This window comes from Paramormyrops kingsleyae, chromosome 7 (genome assembly GCF_048594095.1).
Source record: "Paramormyrops kingsleyae isolate MSU_618 chromosome 7, PKINGS_0.4, whole genome shotgun sequence".
Taxonomy (NCBI): domain Eukaryota; kingdom Metazoa; phylum Chordata; class Actinopteri; order Osteoglossiformes; family Mormyridae; genus Paramormyrops; species Paramormyrops kingsleyae.
In genome coordinates, this window is record NC_132803.1 from 34,928,373 (window position 1) to 34,951,552 (window position 23,180).

Here is a 23,180-nt window from a genome sequence, read left to right on the forward strand (position 1 = left end):
TTCGGGCATTAAACGCGTTGGTTGCATTATACGTTTATATTCGCTAAATTTGGTGCGCTCCAACTTTTCAAAGTAAATAAAACGAAAGGCCTAAAGCGCTCTCAACAAATCTGCCTGCAAAATGTGTTTAATGGACACAGACACTTACCGCAGTTGTGACAAAGTAGTTTGCTGGCGTTCATCCTCACGTTTTTTCTGGTCTCGACAGGTGGGAAGACGGCATTGAACACTGAAGTGTCATTTGTAGGATCCATAAAGAACATGTACCTGGTGTCTTTCTTTAAGCAATTTTCCCCCAGGTTCCAAATGATGGAAACAACTGAATCTTTTTGCAGACCCCCCGCTTTGACTTGCCAAACTTGATGGACCCTCACCCTGACCTGATACCGCTCCCGACCTGCGATTTCATTTGCGCTCCGCACTTGCTCTCCTGCTTTTGCCACCTCGCTGCTGTTCGGATCCGGATCGTCGCGCTGCCGGATGGGGATTTCTCTCCCCTCCTCGCTGGTGTCGTTCTCCCGTCCCTCCTCCTGCAGCTTCCCCTCAATCACAACCCCTGACCGATGCACCAGCTCCTGCACCGAAGAGACAGGGGAAGGAGGAGGCTTCTGGCAAGTAAGCGCTCCATCTAAGGAGATGTAGAGGGATGCATATATCCAACAGAAAACGGGAACAGTGAATGAAGCCTGCAGTGTGACGAGGTAAGCCCGCATTGTGAGTGGAGCAAGGCAACGTGGTGGGCTCGGATGTAGCAAAAGCAGTGGAAATGGATAAAAAAAAAATACTGGAAGTGCGAAGACGGGGAAGCCGTGCCGGCTAAAACAAGTGTGAACCCTCCTAAGCCGCAGTTGCTGCCACTGCTAAACTGGGGGCGGAGTTGCTGTACGGGAAAGTCTCTCAAAGCCATGTGTTAGAGGATTTCCCCGGTCACGGGAGGCATGCAAGTCCTCCCGCAAATTTTGGCTGGGCTCGGCCATTACATCCCGAGTAGGCAATGTAAAATTAATGCACTACTGTGACTATTCAGGTAATAAATGTGTGGGAAAATAATTCATTGGAACAGATGAATCACCAATATATTACTCTGAGGTCGGTTTAATTAAATTCTAAAAATACTGTTCAAAAGGGAAAGCCAGATTTAATAAATAAAACATCAAACAAAATAAATCATTAACGGGTCTTCTTGATTTATTGAAATCTGTAATACCGGTGTACTTGAAAGATATAGATATAGACGATGGCAAAATGTGGACTTAATATGTTTTTTAAAAAGGGAAATCTTTCCCTATAAATGTACCCTCCTCCATCAAAGCAAAATAAAAAGGGGCATTGTGGAAAACCTACATCATGCCAATCAAACCGCCAAAGAAAGAAAGAGGAGGATAGCATGTAGGCGAAATAGCTACAGTATTGACAGAGCGGACCTATAATGAATTTAATCACCTAAAATGGACATACATCCAGAAGTCACGTCAGTCAAAAATTTGTTTATAGACCTACTGATGTAATTGGCTGATATGAGTACATGAAATTCACTTCCTTTTTTGTCTGGCCTGATAAGCGGAGGCCTGCATTCTGTTTTTGAAAACTTATTTGGTAAGTTTAATATTGGTATATAGTGTAGCAAGAAATCTAATAATCCAGTATTGGTAGATATATTTCAGCTCATTTAATCATTTTAATCCACCAACTTTTACAAACTCTGCAAACCTTTAATATTATTATTATTAATAATAATAATAATAATAATAAAGTAGGGTTCATATGTGATAATTCACTTACACTATCTTGTATTGTACATGGGAGAGAAATCCGCACTTATAAAGGACTGCAGTGGGTTCTCGTGTTTTCATGGGTGTTTTATAATATAACATTACTTCAGAATTACGAAAGGACGATGACATTCTCCAGTTCATTTAGTATTGCTGACCGTCAACATAAACCTCTAATACTCATCAAAGCAGAAGTTCTAAATCCTTCTCCATATTGATATTGACATTTAGGCTTCTGGCTAAAATGTACCATATGCGACCTCCGCACACCAGATCTGCGTCTCAGGTTAGGGTGTGACACAGATGTGGATTTTCAAAATACCGTCAGCAACGTCACCAGCGTCAGAGGAAGTGCTGCACTAACTTAGGGGAGAAAAAACTGCATTTTTGCACAGTTTTGCTGTGATGATACATAGTTACATGCTTTTGTTGGCTGCTTACACTACAGTATATGACCTATACAGGGAGTTCTTTTAAAAGCTTTAAAATTCAACCTTTTGTAGTTATTGGGGACTCAAGCTTAGCTATTTTGAAGTATTGCCTGCCAAGATCTGCCAAAATGAACAAGATTTATCATGTAGCCTGGAAACATAAAGAAAGGTTGGCAATGTGTGGAGGGTGAACCAACCTTCAAGGCATCAGACCTGCTTTCCATTGACCCTGTATCTTTCTCACTTACATTTAATTTATTTGACTTAGCAGACACTTCTGTCCAAAGTGATGTACAAGTGAGGAAAGCTTGGGGTCAGACTGCAAGGTCTTCTGGAGCAGATGGGGTTAACTGCCTTGCTCACAGGCCCAACAGTGATATAATTACTCTGTAGATCACGGGGTTTGAATCCACAACCTTCCGGGTGCAGTCATAGATCCCATACCCACTGAGCTCCAATTACAGTAGCTTTTTCCAGAGTTCTACAGATGACCTTCAGCTGTATTACAAACTGATATCTAAAATGTCACATAATGTACTAGGTTGAAAGTTTTTATATCGCTTATTATTTATTTGTTATATATTTTTGACTGGCTTATTGTACGTAAATCATAAACCTATAGCATCTTGCTTGGTTTACACACATTCTCTTCACCATCAAGCTGCTACTTGCCGTAACTGCGTAACGTACTCCAACAGAGCCTCGATGCTTTAAGCATTCACCGAGGTGTTAGCATTGATTTTGCGTGACATCGGAAACATACGTTTCATGACTCTCACATCTAAAAATGACCACGATGCTGGTTTACACTGCCGCCACTGTAGCTTGTGAAATACACCATAAAATATTTGTTAGCATGACTTGTCTGTGGTCAGGCTGAAAAATCATATGATGGTCATTTTGTAAGAATGATTTACCTGCTTCGTTAGCTAAACTTTAAAACACCACCACCCACCGCCAATTTTCTGTACCCTTTGGTCACAGTAATATATGAGTCTCAGGATTTCAGTAGGTCAATTGTCAGTCAATCAAACTAAAAAAATAACCAGGAGTGAGAAGAGCTGTCCAGACAAATGTCTGTTTTCCACTTAGCTGTATTAAAAGCACAACCCAAACGGATTATAGAGGTTTATAGTGATAAAGTTGATATTTTATGATCAATTACTAAGGTTTACAAAGCAAGGCCCTCAGTTTATTAATTATATTTCTTGCCCTGTTCACCAATATTTTTTTTACATTTTTAATCTACAGCCATAGACGAGATTTTGAGGATTTTCTTGAACTGGAAATGAGCAGTGAGTAAATTAGGTAGTGAGCAGTATAAGATATTGTGAGGTTGTTGCTTGATACACATATATGAGAAATACAGTATAGAGCTAATGAGCTGTAATCCCTTCTGGCAAATCTTAGAAAAATTAGCGTCTGGATAAGCAACAAAGCCGCCACCGTGCAGAACACAGCTCACCAAGTAATCTCACGTATTTCTCTTCAAATACATTTCCCAAACAATAGATTTTTATGCTGGATGTGGTGCCAAGCTGAGGTTGTACTACCTTGCATTAGAGGATTAAGTGGTGAAAGGTATTATTTAATAAATGAGTTAATTCACCCAATGTTTTTGCTATTGCCACAAACTCTTTCTCGGCCTTGTGCTATGAACTGCCTGGGAATTACGTGTCATTCTTCTATGACCCCGACCAGGGTAAGTGGTTAGAAGATGGATGGATACATGCGTAGATGGAAGCTGTGTGGACGTCTGTCTCAAAAGACATTACAGACAGAGCCCTGGCACATCGCTGAGGTTGGCACTCTGTCATCACCATAACAGGTCCATTCTATCAGATCAGCTCTTTGTATGTGAAATGTCTGTTTGCAAACATCCAGTAGGTCACTATTCTGAGGTCAGTATCTTGTTAAGAAGGTAGAGGTCAATGAGTCATTCTGGCTTATCTTTGGATCTCCATCAGGTATTTATCAGTATTGTGCAATCACTATCCACTGCTGAATGCCAATTGTTAGATGCAGTGTTACTGTTTTGGTAAATACTTGCATTTCTGAGGGCAGCCCATCTCATTCATTTTCCGCATCGGAAATCTCACTCGACTGCTGGTTTATTCATACTGTACATACAGCACTCAGACAAACCTCCGACATTCAGAGATATAGACAGAATGCTTAGAGGCAGCGACTTCAAGTAGAAATCAATTCCCTCCCTCGGAAAGGAGTGTTTTTCAGTCCTTAAATGCTTTCCCAAATCTTACAGCAAGCAATAAATATCTTTTTCCCCCCCAGAGCTAATCAAAAAGCATTGCAAAAAATGGACAATCTAGTTTGCTATTAATTTAGGTAGCAGTCTCTTTATAAGTTGAAGGCTCTTTTAATGTAGAAGGTTGGTGACATTGCTGGGGTTCAAGAAGGCTTAGTGCTACATTTATTTTTCATTCATACTTCATTGCATGGGTGAGAAAGTTCGATGGGGATCCCCACTGCTTTCCTGCCTATGCAGTGATAATCCATCACGCTCAGAAGGTGATCCTGCCCTTGAAACAACAGTGGAACATCCTGACTGGCACTGCAGAGTGTCTGCAATTTGTAACATATACTACAATCACATTCTTCAATCACCCCCTTCAACTGTCTAATGTAAAATACAGAATGCAGAACAAGCACCCAAGCAATTCCAAAAGTAAGTTAATTCCATTCACTGAAACATTATTTTAACTGTCATCTGTGTTTTACATCAGAGTACCATAACATATTTACATACAAACTGACTGATTTTATAGTACACCAGGGTATCGTATGGGACTTCAATTGAAACGCACACAATGTTTACATGAAAAACCATGTGGACAGTTTTGCAGAACAATAACCAAAAAGATGAAAGCAAGAGTCTGTAGTGTATACAAAAAAAATCATGTCAAAATCAGTCCTTTGATAGTGGGATATATATATTATTCACCTCTTAGCCTAAATGAGGTAACCAGAGTTTTATATTTAATTATATATGAGGCGGACATTTGATACTGTATTCTGCTTTCTACTTTATGAAAATTACTTTTAAGGTAATATTTTAGTTACACCACACAAGCATATTTTGCATGCACTGTAATATAATCGTAGCTCCTTTTGGGAATATCAGTGATGTCTGTGGACACACTGACATTAACATGCACCATAAAAAGTTATATGTATGCTCTAGGTGAAGTTTTAAAGCCTAGTAATGTACCTTGAAGGCAGCATATCTCAGAAACAGGAGTTTCGTTTTCGAGAAGGCAGTCGTTCAGTCCCTCGCAAGGATGCCACACTAAAATTACACTATACTCAAGTGTAGAGCTGACCACAGTCCCACATTTCAAGACTGAGACATCAACCCGACATTGAACTTATAAGGAAAGATTAACTTAATTATACGAACCATTAACCACTGATAGATATGTAAAGTTGCAGTAGTTAAACTTTTGTGACCTTTCTTGAGGTCTGCGGCTTCCAATTTAATACAAGTCAGGCAAAGTACGACAGTGAATAACAGCTCACAGTACAGCTAATGGCTCAAGCCAATCGTGCTCTGACCAGACGGCCACTCCTGGCTCTGCTCGCGGGCAGCCAACGGACTCGAGGCCTCGGCTGCCGTCTTTACTTGTGTGCAGCAGGTGTGACTTAACGGTCCAGGCAGCTGTCTGTCAACAGTCCAACCAGCTTGAAATTCCAAAGCAGAATGCAGACTGGAGAGCAGCAAACAAACCCTGGATATTTATCTCGCAGCTTAGCTGGGAGCGTCAGTGTGGTAATTTAATGGCTGGCGTTCCATCGCGTGGCAAAACCTGCTATTAACTGTGCCTCTCTCAGTAAGGGTTTGTTCTATTGATTATGGCTTCAGCATCAAATACAAATAAAAAGGGACTTTGTTGATAAAAGCTTTTTTTTTTCTTTAAATAAATGTGAACTGCTTCCGTAGGCGGTGAAGACACCAGACCGTTTACAAGCACGTGCTCGGAAAGGTGCAGAATGTACTGCGGCTGATTTATACACAATCCCGACTCTATCCATCAAATTCAGGTGGAATCGGAAGATAGCTGGTGAATGTTGCTGCTTTGCTGTGAAAAAAAAAAGAGTTGCTGTAAAAACACACATTCTGTCAAGGTAGCACATATGTATAAAATACCGAACAGGTGTTTCCTTTTTGTACAATCAAACAGGATGGGCTTCCCTTGAGCTTCCAAGGATCTGATGCTGTACAGCACATTAATATATACAGTGGGCTGGAGTGAGAGTTAATGAACCATAAAGGACGGAGGAATAGCAATGAAATGACAAGTCCAAAAGCACAAAATGCACAGCATGCAGACGTGTAAGTGTCCTTCATATTAGTGCTTTTATTCCATAACTGACCCCAGTTGATGCGGAATAGTGATATTTATTGATTCTCATAGGGAAATTCTTTTTCCCTCCCTTATCTTGCTCTCTGTGAGAGACAGACACATAGAGAGGTGAGAGTAAGCTTTGGGGTGACAGCTCAGAGCCAGCCCGCATACGGCACCTCTGGAGTAAATGGGGCCCAAACAGTGGCATCAGTCTGCTACCCCAGCATTCGTACCAGTGACCTGGACACAGGCACAGCAGTCTTACCCATGGAGCCACAGACCACTCCCAATATCAGCCCTGACGCAGACCACCATGTTTCTGCAGCATGAACCTCATCCTGGACAGTTACGAAAACGATGAAAGCTCAGCCTTAGCAAGCAAGTTGGCCCCTTGACAGCTGCATACATGTGATATATTATCCGCATCACTTGTACGTCGCTTTTGACAGATGCTAAATTTGCTAAAGAGAAGCGTCTTTCAGTCACCACTGCCTTGTCCTTACGAAGGTCCCACGCCCTTGTCGGTGATGATGTAATCACAACTGGTGGGGTGGGGTTCAGTGGGTTAGGACTGTATGCCCGTAATTGGAAGACTGCCGAGCAAGACCCTTAACCACCAATTGTTCCCAGAAAACTACATGCTATGCTGTAACCCGCAAGCCAACTCTCACCCATATATATGTCTCACGGAGAGTGAGAAGGGATAAACAAAAAGACAGATTCGCCATGGGAATCAGTAAAGTATACCATATAACTGAGGACCTCATCTGCAAAGCTCGTCAAAAAAGGGATGCTGGATAGAGAGTAACCTGCATGGAGGAGGAGATACAAGAGGCAGGTAGGGTACGCCGGACGGCCTCGTTAATCTGCAAGCTGTCTGCTTTTTTCGGAAAAACGATTCAGCTTTTATTCTGGTTTTGCGGTAAAAGTGCATCTTTCTCCACACATTCACTGCCAGCACAATGCAGCCAAATTATCGGGCCAGCAAGATGACATCCACAGAGAAGATGCGGAAATGAAGGCCAACGGCATTATGACGACTGATGGCACTTCACAGAAATCGCTGGTAAACCAAAACAGGAAAGCAGTCACACAGTTAAAAAATAAAAACTCAAAACTTTGACTTAATTCTCATCTCATCCTTAGCAATGTTCTCTCATCTGGATTTCTTAACAGCAATCTTAAATTTCTCAGCAGTCAAGGAAAAAAAATCTGCACACGCCTACTCAGGCATGGAAGGCCTGGACAGCTCTATTGTAAATGTCCATGTGTGGTTATCAGGAGACACTGGCCTGACTTTTCTGTGCCCGACAAAGAGCGGCGAGTCACATGTAGGTCAGGTGTGAGCCCTGCATGCTCCAACAGTGCAGCTGACACAGTGAAACAGCATCAGCACTTTGCAAAAGCACGCGGGCATAAGCATATCACCTCTCCTGTGAGTCTGCAAGCTTCCCCAACCAAGGCTACTAAAAGTCAATTTAGGAAAGGATTCTTCAAAAAGTGATTTTTTTTTCTGAAGGGTTTTTTCTGAGTTTTTATTAGGTACACCTTGCTAAGCCAGATTGGACCCACTTTTGCCTCCATAACCACTTCAAGGGTAAATCCTTCTGCACACCAGTCTGGCCATTCTCCACTAATCTCTCTAACAAAGTGTTTTTCACCATAAAAATGCCACTGAATGTATCTTGTTCATGTAGCTTGTGAAAATCCCCGGAAGGCTGCTTCTAAGGTCCTGGCAGCGCCACGCTCAGTCCTGACAGCCACGGCCGGCCCACGGGGCCTTAGAGCAGCCACCCACTTAGCCGAACTCCAGGGCCTGTCTGCGTTTGTAGGCATGGAGCTGCAGCCACATGATTCCAGGCAGCCCGTTTGCGTCGGCAAGGAGGTGCAGAGCTCTGATAAACTGCCTGCAAAGTGTGTACATATTTGTGTGGCTAAGAAAGAGTTAAGAATATAGAAAAGGATATAATATATAATGGCCATAAGTTAACCAGGCCTCCACATATACCCACAACATTCTCCCTGTCAACCCTCAAATCCTGATGTTTATCTATCTCACAGAGGGAAAACCAACTTTAATAAATACAAAAATGTTTATTAAAATGTACTTCCAAATGACAAAAATGCTCGCGTCACTAACAGTATAACTTGACAGAAATCTGGTTTGGAAAACAGTCTTATCAAAAACAACTATTAACAGTAATTCAAACTTTTTGTTTATTTATGTATTTTAACAGAAATATTGAAACATATGTACAAACTTTCATTAGTGCTACATTTTTCCCCATCGCGTACCCATGAAAGAAAAGGTGTGTTTAGGCTCAGAAGGCTGGGATAGCAGCTAAGACTGCACCCCCCATTAACTGGCATACTGCTCCATATTCATGCAAAAGTGATTCTTTACTTAATTTCACCCCAGGTGAGGAGTGTTGTGATGGGCCGGACATTTACATGAAGAGTCCCTTTTTCTTTTTAGACTGCTTCACGCCAGCGGCAGAGGAAACGCACGCCCTCTGTGAGCACCAGTCTGGCAGCTTCCTCTTTGAGGGCTGACTCGCTCTCTGTGGAAATAAATCACACATGAAAGATAAAATTGAAATATCTTCATTGCTTTTGCTTCAAAGAAAACACTGGATTCTTTTCTAAACAATCAATTGTTGAAAACAGTGTATAAATATTGAAATTAAGTCTTAAGCAGAAATCAGCTGTGGGGTAAATTAGTTATCTTTTCCCACTCAGTTGTGTGACAATAAGACAGCATGATGAGTTTCATAAGAATTACAGTAACTCCTTTGACCCTCTGAGAAACCCATTCAGCAGGAAGGCAGGCAGGTCGTGTCCCGGCACAGGGTTCGAGGAGTCAGGCAGCAAGGCTGAAGCACTCAGCCAGCTCCTGCCTGTCACCACATTTAAAGATTGCAGCTGGGAGATTCACACACCTTCAGTGTGTTTATACAGAAAGCAATCTGCTCTGCACAGAAGCTGTAAACGACAAGCATAAAGAGCTTTAAAAATAAGTATCAAGAAAAAAAATGTACATGGTATGCACATGGTAATCAAGGCCAGGGATTCTGATTGTTTATGTGCAATCAGGTCAATGTCAACTCCTGGCAACCATATAGAGGAAACCTCTCCAGGATGTTCCACCTTCTGGATTCTCAATGGTATGTTATATGTTGCAAGTATTCTTACAAAAAAGCCAAGACAAATATGAAGGACTACAGCTTACTACCACTACTAATAATGAAATTCAGTTTTTTCTTTCCATTTTTTCAAAAGGTGTCTGATTTTCCATAATGTTGGAAGTGATGCCTGGTATTGAGCATTTTAACACGCATAGCATGACCCCTAATTAACTTAGGGAAAATAAATTGTGATCCTTAGGAAGGCCCAGATGAATATGCAACAACGAGTACAGCATTTCCCAAATGCTGATAGGAGCAAAAACGAAATTTGACAGGGTGACGGCTGAAGGAGTCAGATGCTTGGGGACAATACTGACGATGAATGTATGATGTGCGTAAATTGTGCTGGACCACGTGAGCTCCTCATAAGATTTATGCCAGGGTGGGGATTGGCTCAGCGTGTTTGGTGCTATGGCTGTGATCAGAAGGTCACGGGTTCAAATCCCAGAGCCAGCAATGTGATTTTACTGTTGGGCCCCTGAACAAGGCCCATAACCTCCATGTAGTACGGGGACCGTCTGACCCTGATTTCACAAAAAAATGCATGTTTCTTTGGATAAAAGCAGCTGCTAAATTAATAAAATGTCTAGTTCTGATAAACGGTCCATCTGGGACCTGCTTTGTGGTGGCAGGACACAGGTGTGCATTTTTTAAATGAACACTCCGTATAAAGACCCTCATCAACCAAAAACATTTCTACAGTTCAACACGAACTGTGAGAAAGAGCAGATGATGGTCCGGTCACCTCAAACCAGTCTTTACTAGATAACCGGCACATGTAAGCTGACCGTGAAAAATCCGCCCCATCAAAGGCAGCAAATGGAAGTGAAATTGTCATGCTTATCCTGTAGGACGGAAAACAATTACATTAGGCCTTCTGATGGACAGAACAAGCTCTTAGTGGAACGATCTTACGAGATACAGCTGAAAGTCACACTGCTTGCATTTAAAGTACATGTCAGTAGTGGTGCCACTGATTTAATGCTTTGGAGGAGCTAGATTATTTAGCTCTGCTGGTTTAACTTAGCCCCTTTTGTAAATTTGCTGGGGAGTGGGCGGGGATTTTTGTAATTGGCTGAGAGTGTCTGATTGGCAGTAGACAAATTCCTCGGCCTGGAGGGGTGAGGTGGGCGAGGCCCTTTTCAAACCCAAACTTTAATATGTGGCTCTGTGCCGCATAGAGAAGCATAAGCCATGATAAGCTATGTAGCATAATAAAATACTAAATAAATTCTAACTTCTAGCTCATGCAGCCCCCGTATGTATTTTGGACAAAAAATATAGTACATGTATAAATAAAGCAAACCTCAAGTATGATCTATGTCCAATTGAAAAATAGCATTTATTGTAAGCAGAATTTGATAAAGCAGGCAATGTGTGGGCTTTTGTGCAAGAGTAAAAGACCAAGATGGGAAAAACAGCAGCAAATGGCACTCTGCTAACCTTCACAGGCACCCTGCAGATGGATCGGAACTGAAACAATGGCTATAATGTCAAAGCATGAAATGTTAACTTTACATTGAACTGTATATGAGCTACAGTCCTTTTAAAACACGTGCCTTCGAGATCATGAGAAAATCACTCCTTTATCATGAGAAAACAACGTTAGTTTCTCATGACTGAGAAAATGTTCATCAAGGGTATCAAAAAGTATGATATTTCATTGTTTTTCTCAACTTTGGCGATTTACAGATTTTACAGAGTTCTTGTACCAGGCTCACCACTGGTACACGTGGACATTAGCAGCATCGTTCTGCTCGAGTTTTGTCCCTCTGCCAAGCCGCTTGTTCACAAACATTCATACATTCTGCCACCACGTTGAATGTACAAGCAAACTGCAATATCAGCTCCTCCCTCATGTCTCTCCCACCCATTCGACTCCAACATCCATGTGTCAGGATTGCATAGCATGTCGTGGCAAAGCCCAAGCTTTGGCAGCTGGTTAACAGTTAAGGACCTTAAAGATTCCTTAAGATAAACCTTAATTCCGTTAATATTTCATCTTCACTGGTCTTTTTTTACCGGAGGCTTTGACCTAAGGGATTTGACCGGAGTCATCAATACCCAAGTCCAATCCTTATACAAATACACATCAACACAGGAAACTCTGGTCGCCTTCATTGGATCACCTTCCACATAAGCCATTTATCTAGGCCAACCAAATTTCATTTCCTGGGCATGAGTGATTGGAGCGGCAAAAAAAACAACCTATCTGGTGCTAATTCTTTTCTGACATCTTTTGACTGAGCGATTCTGAGAGTGATTGCTGTGGTTATCAGTTAAATTAGTTAAGAAACTAATGCACATATATTGATCTTCAGCTCCCCGCGAACAGGAAGTTGAGGAATAATATGTGCAGGAGTATAGCATGACGTAGTCTGATTTAAGAAGCTTTAATATAGAATTCCTCAGCGTTACGGCAGTTTGTAATGGGGAGAACAGAAGACAATTTGGTGTCAAACTCAAACGATCCTCTGAGAACATAGTATCCTTTTGTATAGTATAGCTTTTAAGAATATGGAAGATTGACAAAAAAAAAACAATAAACCAGGATGACGACTCAGGAAATGCAATGATAACAGAAAAATCAATTTTTCATTCTGATCAATACATTTTTCTGTACATTCAAAACAAGCTACATTGTGAAAAATGATAGATTTTGAGCTTGAACTTCAATGCAATGAAGCATATTTATTAAGTTTTGAATAAACAATCAGCAATTATTAAATAACAGCATACCTTTATGTTTATAGTAATTTTAGTTTTTCCTAACAAATCTGATCTATAAAGAACTACGGTTTCAAGTACTGTAGATCAAAATTTTTTACCGGAGACTCAGAATTCAGAACAATTAAGTGTAGTGCTTAAGACGATTTATCTTTGATATTGAATATTTGCTATAGATTACAACTGTAACATATATAATTTTTATCGTTCCTAGTAGGAGGTTATGAAAATTATAAATCCATTAGGTGAAAACCCGTAGAAATATGACGATGCAATAAAATATCTCATCGTTTCCAGACTAGCTGTGCAGCTGCAGCTCTAGCTGTTCCATCCCGTCGGTTATTCTTAGCTCATCGCTTATTAAAGAAATAAAATCCGTAATGGGAGGGGGAGCAGCCATTGAGAAATACAGCAGGTATGGGGGGAGATGGGGCAATGCGTCACGGAGAAATCCTGCCACACGCAAATCATCTATTACCGCTTCCAAAAATGACATGCATAATTCATGTGGAGCTTTGCATGATGTGAAATTACAGACTAGACCCAGACACTGACTTTTCTGAATGGGGCAACATGAGAAAAAGACCCCATGCAAAGTGAATCATTATATGTTCCTCTGAGGAGGTGGAAGTCACGACCTCTGGCTAAGTCTAATCCTGTTTGGGGATCGATCACCGTGTGGCGCTCTGCCTAACGAGATAAGTGCTGTGGTCCAGCCGGGGGGCTAGCTTGCATCTGACCCCCGTTCATCCTGACACATGCTTCGGCCTGACAGCTGGCCCACCCCCCCCCCAACAAGCAGAACCATGTGCAAGACCTTTGTGCCGGCCAAGCACAGCACATTTCCAGTAAAGAATTTTAAAGCATCTCAGATACGCCCCAGCTGTGTCCTTCACAAATGACCACAGATTTTTGGTCTCTCCACTATGAAATCTGGGCAAGTTCCAGCCAGTTCTTCACTGTTCCATCCTCCAAAAAGTAAGGGGGACGACTGAACCCCAGTTCAGGTTTCCTTATACCAGTCAAAGGCCAAAGCTTATAATAACGAAGCCCAGAGAACATTCTTTACTCGCCCTCTAAACTCCGTCCTCAAATGCCTCGGTGTTTCAGGCTGTTTCCCCAAAGCTTCACACCAGCCATGTCAATTCCAGACTCCGCCTAACATTTAGACCCCGCCTAATCTACAGACCCCACCCCACATCAAGACCCCGCCCCACATCCAGATGCCACTGCACATCAAGACCCCGCCCCACATCCAGATGCCACTGCACATCAAGACCCCGCCCCACATCCAGATGCCACTGCACCTCAAGACCCCGCCCCACATCCAGATGCCACTGCACATCAAGACCCCGCCCCACATCCAGATGCCACTGCACATCAAGACCCCACCCCACATCCAGATGCCACTGCACATCAAGACCCCACCCCACATCCAGATGCCACTGCACATCAAGACCCCGCCCCACATCCAGACTCCGCCCCTCATCAAGACCTCGCCTCAGCTCCAGCCTGACAGCCTACATTCCCTCCCCCAACCCCCTGGCCCTTTGACCTGCCAGCTTCTCCAGGCCATCGGGTGACCTCCTCCCATTCATGTGCTCCATTGTTAAATCCATCTGTCTACGCCTTCCGTCCAGCATCGCTCATTGTAAAAGCAGGACCCTTCAGCATGTAGCATCTAAACTCTCTCCTCATGTATTACTTAAAGCTTTTGGTCAGACCTTAATACATAACAGCAACTCTAACAGTGAAGCCTACAGTCTGCTGTGATGAACCAACATCTCTCTCCCCCTGATCTGTCAGCGCTAGCAGAAGTCGGATGCATTAGTCATCCAGGAAGGTAGTCAGGCTAAAATTAGGATAGCTAGTATGTCCTAAAGTAACTGTGTTCACATTGGTTACGGTAAAACCAGGGAAGCCCAGTGGAAGTTCATGTGATCATTATGTTCCCAAGCCTCTGTTAGGAATGTGAACCCAGATAAAAGCATTTAACAACAAAAAAAGATACACTGTTAGCACTGACATGGTATTTCTGTCAATGAAATACTATTTTCAGAGTTTTTCTACAGTTTCTGGGGACATGCAAGATAGCACAAAATCTCCAGATATTTTTTTAATTACCAGAACACATTACGCTGTGAATACTTTTAAATTAACATAATAATCAAAGTGATTACTTGAAGATTTGTATAGCATTTTCTTGCATCACTAAGCTTTATCAAACCACCTTGTCACACATCTTTCCTGTATGTACTATATAGGCACTATAGACTATTACTTATCGAAATCCATAGTTATTCACTGGGCTGTAAAGCCGTTCATTTCTTGTACACATACCACTGACGGAGACTTGCTGGGCTGCGGCTGAGTGTCTTGCTTGAGTCGTGGCTGGTCCCTTGCCGCTTCCTCCAACCCCGTGGAGCGTATTACAGGTTTCAGCGCTGTACCAGAAGGTTCTTCATCAGCTTTGTGGTCCAGTTCCTGAAAGAGGAAAAAAAAAAAAGTGTCACATCCAGATTACCTTACGCTGAGAAACCGCATCTTTGTTTAGATTCACGATTTACTCACTGACTATACTTTACATGCTTCATTTACACAGTGACTAGATGACATGACAAATTCAAATCTGCGTTGAAAGTTCAGTACACACGTGGTGTGTAGCTCAGTGAGTTAAGACCCTCTGCCTGTATTTAGATTATCAGTTCAAATCCCAGGGTCGGCAGAGCAGGTTCACAGTTGGACCCCTGCGTGAGGCCCTTAGCCCCCAATTGTTGCAGGGACTGTCTAACCCCGCTTTCTCGATTGTACATGGCTTTGGATTAAAGCATCTGCTAAATACATTAAATGTTAACAGGTTGCAAAACAACCTTTTCCATGAATACCTTTACAGGAAAATCAGAGAACAATTCCTTAGTGTCTTGGTCCAGCTGGGACTGGTTCCAGGATGCCAATTCGATCCCTGTGGTCCGTAACGCGGGTTTAGGGGCAGGAACATCCTTCGAGCTGCAAGGCACGTCACTAGCTTGGAGATCAGCCTCCTGAAAAAGGAAAACCTTTTTTTTTTTTTTAAATCGCGTCCACTTGAACATTCAAGAATTTTTTTTGGTTTCTTCTGATGCAAATGACATAGGCTTTGCCATGTGAATTTCAGCTTCTTAACTGACAAAACCTTCACAACCAACGAAATCTACTCGCACAACAGAATGTGAAATTTAGGCACCTAATGTAAAGTAGCCCCTACATTTAAGGTCAAAACTAGAATCCTTAAAGGGTAACCACAACCAAACCATACTGATCAATAATAAATACAACCGGCATGCACCAGGACTAGAAAGCAGTGATGATTCAGAGAAACATATTCACCCTCCACTAGCAAACTAGACTAAAGCAGGTGGTGTCAGAGGGCAAAATCTCTGGGAAAACAACATCCAGGGTGTGTGTGTACAGTGCATGTAATATCTGGCTTCCTGCTAGATAAGGTGGATGTTGCCGGGTGATGAACAGTCAATAGCTGAGGAGTGAAATGCTCCTTTATACATTAATAAAGGCAGCAGGTACAAAGCTGCAAGATTTCATCTAAACCTTTGGTTTTACCTGATTCTGAAAAAAAAGCTTAAAAAAAAAAAAAAACTCATGTACTTCCTGTTAACCTTCAGCAAGCAGGCAGTAATCCTGACATAGATGTGCACATCCCTGTTTTAAAGAAACATTCAGTACAAATGCCTTCTCTGATGAGCAGGATTAGAGCAGGATGGCAGTAAATCCGATCTTCTTGTCCAATGAAAGGATCCATGAAATACGGCTGATCTACGGAGATGGTGTGGCTTGGAGAACTGAGGTTCTGTAGGCCTCTGGATTACCTCGGGCATGGAGATCTGATAGAAAAGCTCATCGTCGCTCATGGCCGCCTCGTCTGGGTCCGCTCCCTTGGGTGATTTAGCAGATTCCCCCAGATGCGTTTCCCTCGTAACCGGTTTGCCCTTAAGAATGAATTAAAGCTATTTAAATAGTAATAATAATACTTTATTTTAGCACACATAGGGATTTTTTGGGTTGGACAACTCATCTTGCTCCCCTATGAAACACACAGTCACAGCTGAGAGTGATGCTTGGGCTCCGAGCGCGGGGCCGGTCCATTTATATGGCACCGCCGGAGCATTTTTTGGGGTTAATGGCCTGGTTCTAGGGCTCAGCGGTGATTTCTGGGAGTATAGATGCTCCTCGACTTACGATGGGGTTTCATTCCAATGAACCCATCGTAAACTGAAAATATTGTAAGTTGAATACGATTTCATCATAGATCTGATATGGTTGGTAAAAAAAAAAATTACAATCATGCAAAGACTGGAAGCGTGGCTGGGTGGCTGCTGCCATCGCCCAGCAACAGTATATAAAGTATGGTACCGCGTATCGCTAGCCTGGGAACAGAACAAAATTCTAAATTTGATGACTTACTGACTGTTCATTAGGGTGGGGTGAAAAAATCAAAATTTCCAATAGCAATTTCCAATAGTGCGGAAAAGTTGTCACTGGACCTCGTTATTAAACGTGTAAAATATCTTTGAAATAGGTTAATATTTTCAGGTTCCGCAACGCGATCGAAGTTTTCACCTGTCACATCAATGGGCAATATACACTATCCATTATCTATACTCATCGGTGTTGTGTTTGTGCACTTTCACAACATGATAATCACTACAAAATATCAACGTTCAGGTAACACAGATTTTTACTGGGTGTCAGCCATACCCATACATTACATCGCTCTGCGGCTCTACGTGCATTACGATTAATCACCTGTCACATCAATGCGCAGATCCACGCTACGTATCATCCATATATCATAACACAATGTAAAACTGTTCTTCAGTGCCACCAAAATGAAAAGTATTAAGCATGACAGTTAAAATGGTTAGATACACTATATTACCAAAAATATTGGGACATCTGAATTCAATGATTTGGAGGGGTGTCCCAATATTTTTGGTAAGACCCAGATGGATAAAGCAGTATTAGATAAAGGATAGTGTATATTGCCAGTATGTCAGTGTAAACATGCTCCTGAGTGCCACATTTCTGAATGAGTCGTTTCCCACTTACTCATTGTCACTGACCGATTGTTAGGTTCTTGTATTAAATTGGAACAATTTTACATTGCGTTATGATATGGATGATACGTACCGTGGATCTGCGCATTGATGTGATAGGTGAAAACTTTGATCGCGTTGCGGAACCTGAAAATATTAACCTATTTCAAAGATATTTTGCACGTTTAATAACGAGGTCCAGTGACAACTTCTCTGCACTATGGGAAATTGCTATTGGAAATTTGGATTTTTATACCCCACCCTACTGTTCATAGCTGCACCATCTTAAAGTTGAAATAACGCAAGTCAAATACATCTTAAGCGAGGAGCATCTGCATGGTTCATATGTTGCACTTCCGGTCATTGAATAGTCTTATTATGCTTTGTTTGATAAATGTTGTGTAGTTCCTGCTCCAATACTGATTACACTTGTACCTGGCCATTCATTGGAAGCTCAGCCTAGCTGCACTAATGCCTATAGCCAACTCCTCAACAGCCGTATGTTTGTAAAGTGCTATCTGCCTCATTTATACGTCACTTTGGACAAAAACATCTGCTAAATGTAAGTATGGTTGGGGTTATAAATTAAAAGGGCGCCGAGTACAGCATGTGGACTGTGGCTTGGAGCTGGGGTTCACAATCAAGGCTGGTAATGAATTCTGGGTGGGACACAGAACTGCACTGACATGGTGCGGCTTCATACCCTCGGCATTTTGACGGGGGAGTGGCCATGTTGGTTCGCCAATTAAGAGGAGAGGATATTTGTCAAGCTTGAGAGCCAGGAGTCTTTCTCAAGGGCAGTGACCCCCTCACCCACCCCCCCCCCCCCCCATTATCAGTTAAGGGGTCCGCACACCACAGGCACAGCTCATACCCTAATCTACCCATAAAACAGGGCTTTGGGAGCGTGTAGGACAGGGCGCCGTCCCTAACGACGCCCTTCAGACTCTCGGGCGCATCTGGACTGTGCCGCCCTTAAGAAACGAACTCAACAGCCGTAATCTGGCAGAGGACAGGTGCCAGATGTAGGGCCTGATTGTAATACCCTTTCCTTGGGTTTCTCTGAGCAGTGGCAGTTTTAGGGTTGCCTTGGATTAGGAATAAACAGAGAGATCTTACCATGTCAGCTAAATATGCTTGAACAGGGTTCTTGCAGGTTTCAGTAAGTTAAATTTAAGACCTTTTTAAGACCTTTTAAGACCATTATGAGTAAAATTTAAGACCAACATGATGCATTACTAGAAACATTCGAATGATACCAGAAATTCTCATATTTTATGTCACTCATATCCTTAGCCCAACAGCCACATATCATATGTGTTTACAAAGTGCGTTTTAATAAGTTCACATGTGTTTAAAGCATGTGGGAGTGGTATTTTAAAGGTTAAACTATAAAAAAGTTTTCGCTGATGGGTGTGGAACGTAACTGCCGCGATAGGTGGGGGATCACAATATATATATATACACATACACATACACACACACACACACACACACACACACACACACCGTATTTATATGTGTGTATGAAGCGAGAGTAAAATCGAATTTAAAAATAGTGCAATTCTGTGTTATTAATAATCGTATATATCAGAACTGTAATACGTAATACACCTTACATATGCCATGAGGTAACAAACAGTGTTTCATAAAAGCTGGATGGAGAAGAAAAAAAAAAAGACATTGGACACGACATTAGTAGCCTGTACTACGAAGCGGGGTTACTGGCTTATCGGGGTAACTTGTCGGATTTAAGGTACCACAGTTTAAATCGGCTTCATATTCATTCACTTACATTTTGCCCAAACTACCTTAAATCCGACAACTTACCCCGTATATTGACATACTGGCATCTTTTTCCTGGCAGCTATCTTTTTAAAGAGGGCTACTATACACAATAGTTAATTTCTTTTCCACTGCTAACAGTTTGGATCAGGAGTTGGTTATTGGAAAAGAAGTAATGTGCATGCAGGTGATATTTGTATAGATTTATCTACACCCTTCTGGCAGTGCGGCCATTGCAGTGAGGTCTCGCACGCTATGAGGAGTAGAAGTTGTCCGACTTGGTTGCAGTCAGTTTATACTCCACCCCTGCAGTCGCAGCCAGATACTCTTGTCACGTCAGCAGTAGACAGACCTAAGCTCAAGTCGAACGCAGCCACAGATTCGATTGCTTAGCTTTGGTATCCTGGATGTATAAGTGATATTTTTAACCTCATATTTTTGCATGTGAATTCCAACCATCGAATTTCCGATGCATATTTCCAATGCATAAATATTCAATGTTAGAAATTCAGTGGCAAATAAAAATCAAATTTGATGACACAGATTTACTTCCATATAAATCCCAAAAGCAATGCATTCCACAAAGAATGGACTATTGCTTAACTTGGACCATGCATTTCGTTATGGTTTCAAATGTCCCTAAGTGTGCAAATAAAAAAAATATATATGTAGCACTGCTGCCCTCTGTTGGTGGAAGTCAGACTGCAGCAGGAAAGGGTCAAAATCATCAACTGCCAGTTTAGCAAAGATGCATCATTATCCTTATTCATATATTCTGAAATACTTTGCGAGCCTGACATTTACTGGCCAGATTGACAATCAATCTGAATTAACATTTAGAATCTGTTGCCTTGTTAGAGAGGAGATAGCATGCTCTCCCCGTGTGTGTGTGTGTGTGTGCGTTTCCTGTGGCCTCTCTTGTCATCATGTCCAGGGCGTCCCCTGACTTGTGCCCTACATTTCCTGTTACAGGCTCCAAGTTCTCTGTGACTATGCACTGGCTAAACGGTATGGAAGATGCATGCAAAAACTGAATATATCAAAACGCTGATTGACACAGACATAGATGCAGTCTCAGCTTGAGGTTGGCTGCATGGTAAACAGAGGTGAGCCCGGCAGACAGGGCTGGCCCAGGGTATAAGCGAACTAAGAGGCTGCTTAGGGCCCAGTGCCACCAGGGGGCGTCCCATCGGATCAGATGGAAAGGCCCTTCCGGTGGTGACTGACCTTGGGTTCAATCCAGGCGAGCTCCTCTTCTGTCTCAACATTGCGTGGGTTACTGACAGGGGAGGGTAGTGAGGGTGGCCCCTCCTGCTGCAGCCTTGTCACCGCCAGCTGGATGAGGAAGGTGCTGATGTCTTCAGGGACCAGAGCTCGGATGGCTTTCATATTGCTGAGATCTGCGGAGAAGGAGTATTGTGCAAAGCTTACATTCATACACAAACTGTCAAAAGTGAGTGTGTTAAGACAAATTGGGTGCACGCCATTCGGTTCTCTTTGGTTCTATCATTTTTACAGGTAATTTATCACTGCTTTCGGCAGATGGTAGCTACACAATTCATATGCAGCCTTTCAGTACAAATGTGAATACAGATACTCCTCTACTTATGAACTTTCAGACATATGAACGAAAAGGACCGTAAGTCCAAATTCTGTTCGTTAGGCTCCCGTTTCCTGTCCACAACATCAATTTTTTTTCTGTGCGCAAATTACGCCTAGTACGACTCCTGCCCGCTACTCCCGCCGTGCAGCAGCGTAGCGTGCGTACTCCCAGCATCCCAGTTCTTTGTACTTGTGTATACCCTTAAAATGATGTTGAATAACAACTTACGAACATTTCAAGTTACGAACAGCCGTTCGGAACGCAACTCATTCGTAAGTAGAGGAGCGTCTGCACTCAGCTCTGTGGTGCAGTCACCAATAGGGGGCGCAACAGAGGTGCCCACAAATTCACCCCATTTTGGGTCACATTAAATGTTTTTCCAAGCTTATTCATCAGGATGTGCAAGAAATTTCAGACAGTCTTATGATTATCTTGAAGCTTTTGCTTGGATTATCTAAGGAATATGTTGCAGCGACTGAGAAACCAGTCTAAATCATCCCTTAGAAGCCTGTCCAAAGTATAGAAAAAAGTTCCGTCTTAAAACAGACAAATATACCTTCAAGTGATATTTCAGTGCCTGTGTTATACCCGAGAACTATTTCTGTTAATTAGACGACAGACATCAGCTTCAAATGTAAGTGCCAGGACTCCGCTCACACCTTGACGAGGGGGATTAGCCTTGGAGGGAGCGAGCATCAGGCTCTGTGCCTCTGTGCAGCTCCTTCTGGGGGGCAGTCACCGATTGGGGGGCTCATGCAGGCCATTTAACTGCCAGCCAGAGTCTCAGTAGCTGGTTTTGCATTTGCGGCACATGGCGGGACATTAGAGACGGCCCCCACACGGGGGATCGGACAGCCCGGCCTTTGGATCTGCTCCTATATGTGAAGCCCATGGGAGACGAGGGATGCGAAAGCATTTCGAAATGCTGGATTCCGGCCGAAGCACAAACCGGCATAAATGGGGTATGAAGCGGGAAAACGGCTACCGGAGTTGCCGATGATGCGGCAGATGGCGGCAAACGTCGGGGCAGACAGGCCGGCCCTGTCCGTGTCCAGCGGGCAGCCCGCCTGCAATGCCTGCAGGAGATGGGACTCCACCACTGCTACGGGGAGGCTGCGCTGGTCACACACCTGCCTCTGGATACATACACACACACGCACACGTGTGTGCACGGTCAGCAGGCAGCAGTCTGTACACCAGTCTCAGAAAGCCAAAAGACACGCCCCCCTCCCCCAGCTGCTGGATACGCTTGCTTAAACACTGAACAACACCGGGCCCACAAACTGAACAACCACATTTGTGTAGGGCCCCCTGTTGGCCACAAACAGTCACTACACTAAATATCAAATAAAGGAATTCTTTATTTAGAAGATGCTGAAACTGCATGTTCTGCTAACCAGATAGCTAGGTAGGATCACCTGGCTACTCGCTAACTATGTATTTATTTATTTTTAACCCTCTGGGGGAGTGTCCTGTGACGTGTGAGCGTGTGGCTCACCAGACTTTTCCTCTCCTCCTGGAAGAGCCTGTAGGTGACAGCGACGCTGTCGGCAAGGTGGGGAATCACCACACCGGAGGCCGGGCCCGCTGTCTCCGAGGGGGCCGCACTGCCGGGGGACAAACCAGCCTGGGGACAGGAGAACAGAGGAGGAGGCTGGAGCAGCAGACGACCAACCTGCGCAGCATCACTGCATGATGTGAAATCACTGACTGACTGAAGCTGTCTGTAGAAATCAAATGATTGGGAACTACACCCCCTCCCTTGAATCATTAACAGACAAAGCAAACAGAAGACAGCACTGGGTCCAGAAGCCTAATTCCCCATGCAGGAGTGAGCCTCTCTGCTCACTGTGTACATGGGTAATCACAGTACTGCCATACTGCCTTCAGTTCTATTCAGGGGCTGCTGCACCACACGGCGTCTCATGTTCAGCTAAATAAAAAGGAAAGACAAGCAGACCTGAGGGAGGTGGGGCTCTGCCAAGTGTGGGGGGGGGGGGCAGACAGTTCTGAGCAGGACCTTGTTATCATTTACAAAAGCCGGCGGCTATACAGCGACCCAAATGCGCATCATGCGGCTGCTGCTTGCGACACTATCCTACCTGCAGCCCGTGGGCCTGGCAGAACTCCCTGATGGTTCCGAGCAGTGGCACCAGCATGCTGGACTTGGCCTCAGAAACGCCATCTACCTGCCTCAGGCTGGCCAGTGAGCACGGCCTACAC

At 43.2% G+C, this 23,180-nt stretch overlaps 2 protein-coding genes across 15 annotated transcripts in view; both read right to left on the reverse strand.

Annotated features, from left to right (window-relative positions):
* The window catches only part of nrg1 (neuregulin 1), a 117,350-nt gene extending 116,608 nt beyond the window's left edge, over nt 1-742 (reverse strand). For all 7 annotated transcript variants that reach the window (XM_023796572.2, XM_072714839.1, XM_072714837.1 and 4 more), the window contains exon 1: nt 149-742. In XM_023796572.2, the coding sequence (XP_023652340.2) occupies nt 149-713 (565 nt within the window). In that variant the 5' untranslated portion in view covers nt 714-742. The remainder of the gene's footprint in view (nt 1-148) is intronic.
* A 7,899-nt stretch (nt 743-8,641) lies between these two features.
* The window catches only part of wrn (WRN RecQ like helicase), a 38,233-nt gene continuing 23,694 nt past the window's right edge, over nt 8,642-23,180 (reverse strand). For 7 of the 8 annotated variants that reach the window (XM_072714846.1, XM_072714845.1, XM_072714841.1 and 4 more), the window contains 8 exons: nt 23,060-23,174; nt 22,456-22,584; nt 21,943-22,093; nt 20,582-20,754; nt 16,343-16,462; nt 15,365-15,535; nt 14,820-14,963; nt 8,642-9,128 (listed from right to left, as the gene is read on the reverse strand). In XM_072714846.1, the coding sequence (XP_072570947.1) occupies nt 9,015-9,128; nt 14,820-14,963; nt 15,365-15,535; nt 16,343-16,462; nt 20,582-20,754; nt 21,943-22,093; nt 22,456-22,584; nt 23,060-23,174 (1,117 nt within the window). In that variant the 3' untranslated portion in view covers nt 8,642-9,014. The remainder of the gene's footprint in view (nt 9,129-14,819; nt 14,964-15,364; nt 15,536-16,342; nt 16,463-20,581; nt 20,755-21,942; nt 22,094-22,455; nt 22,585-23,059; nt 23,175-23,180) is intronic. The other variant, XM_072714847.1, reaches the window with a different exon arrangement.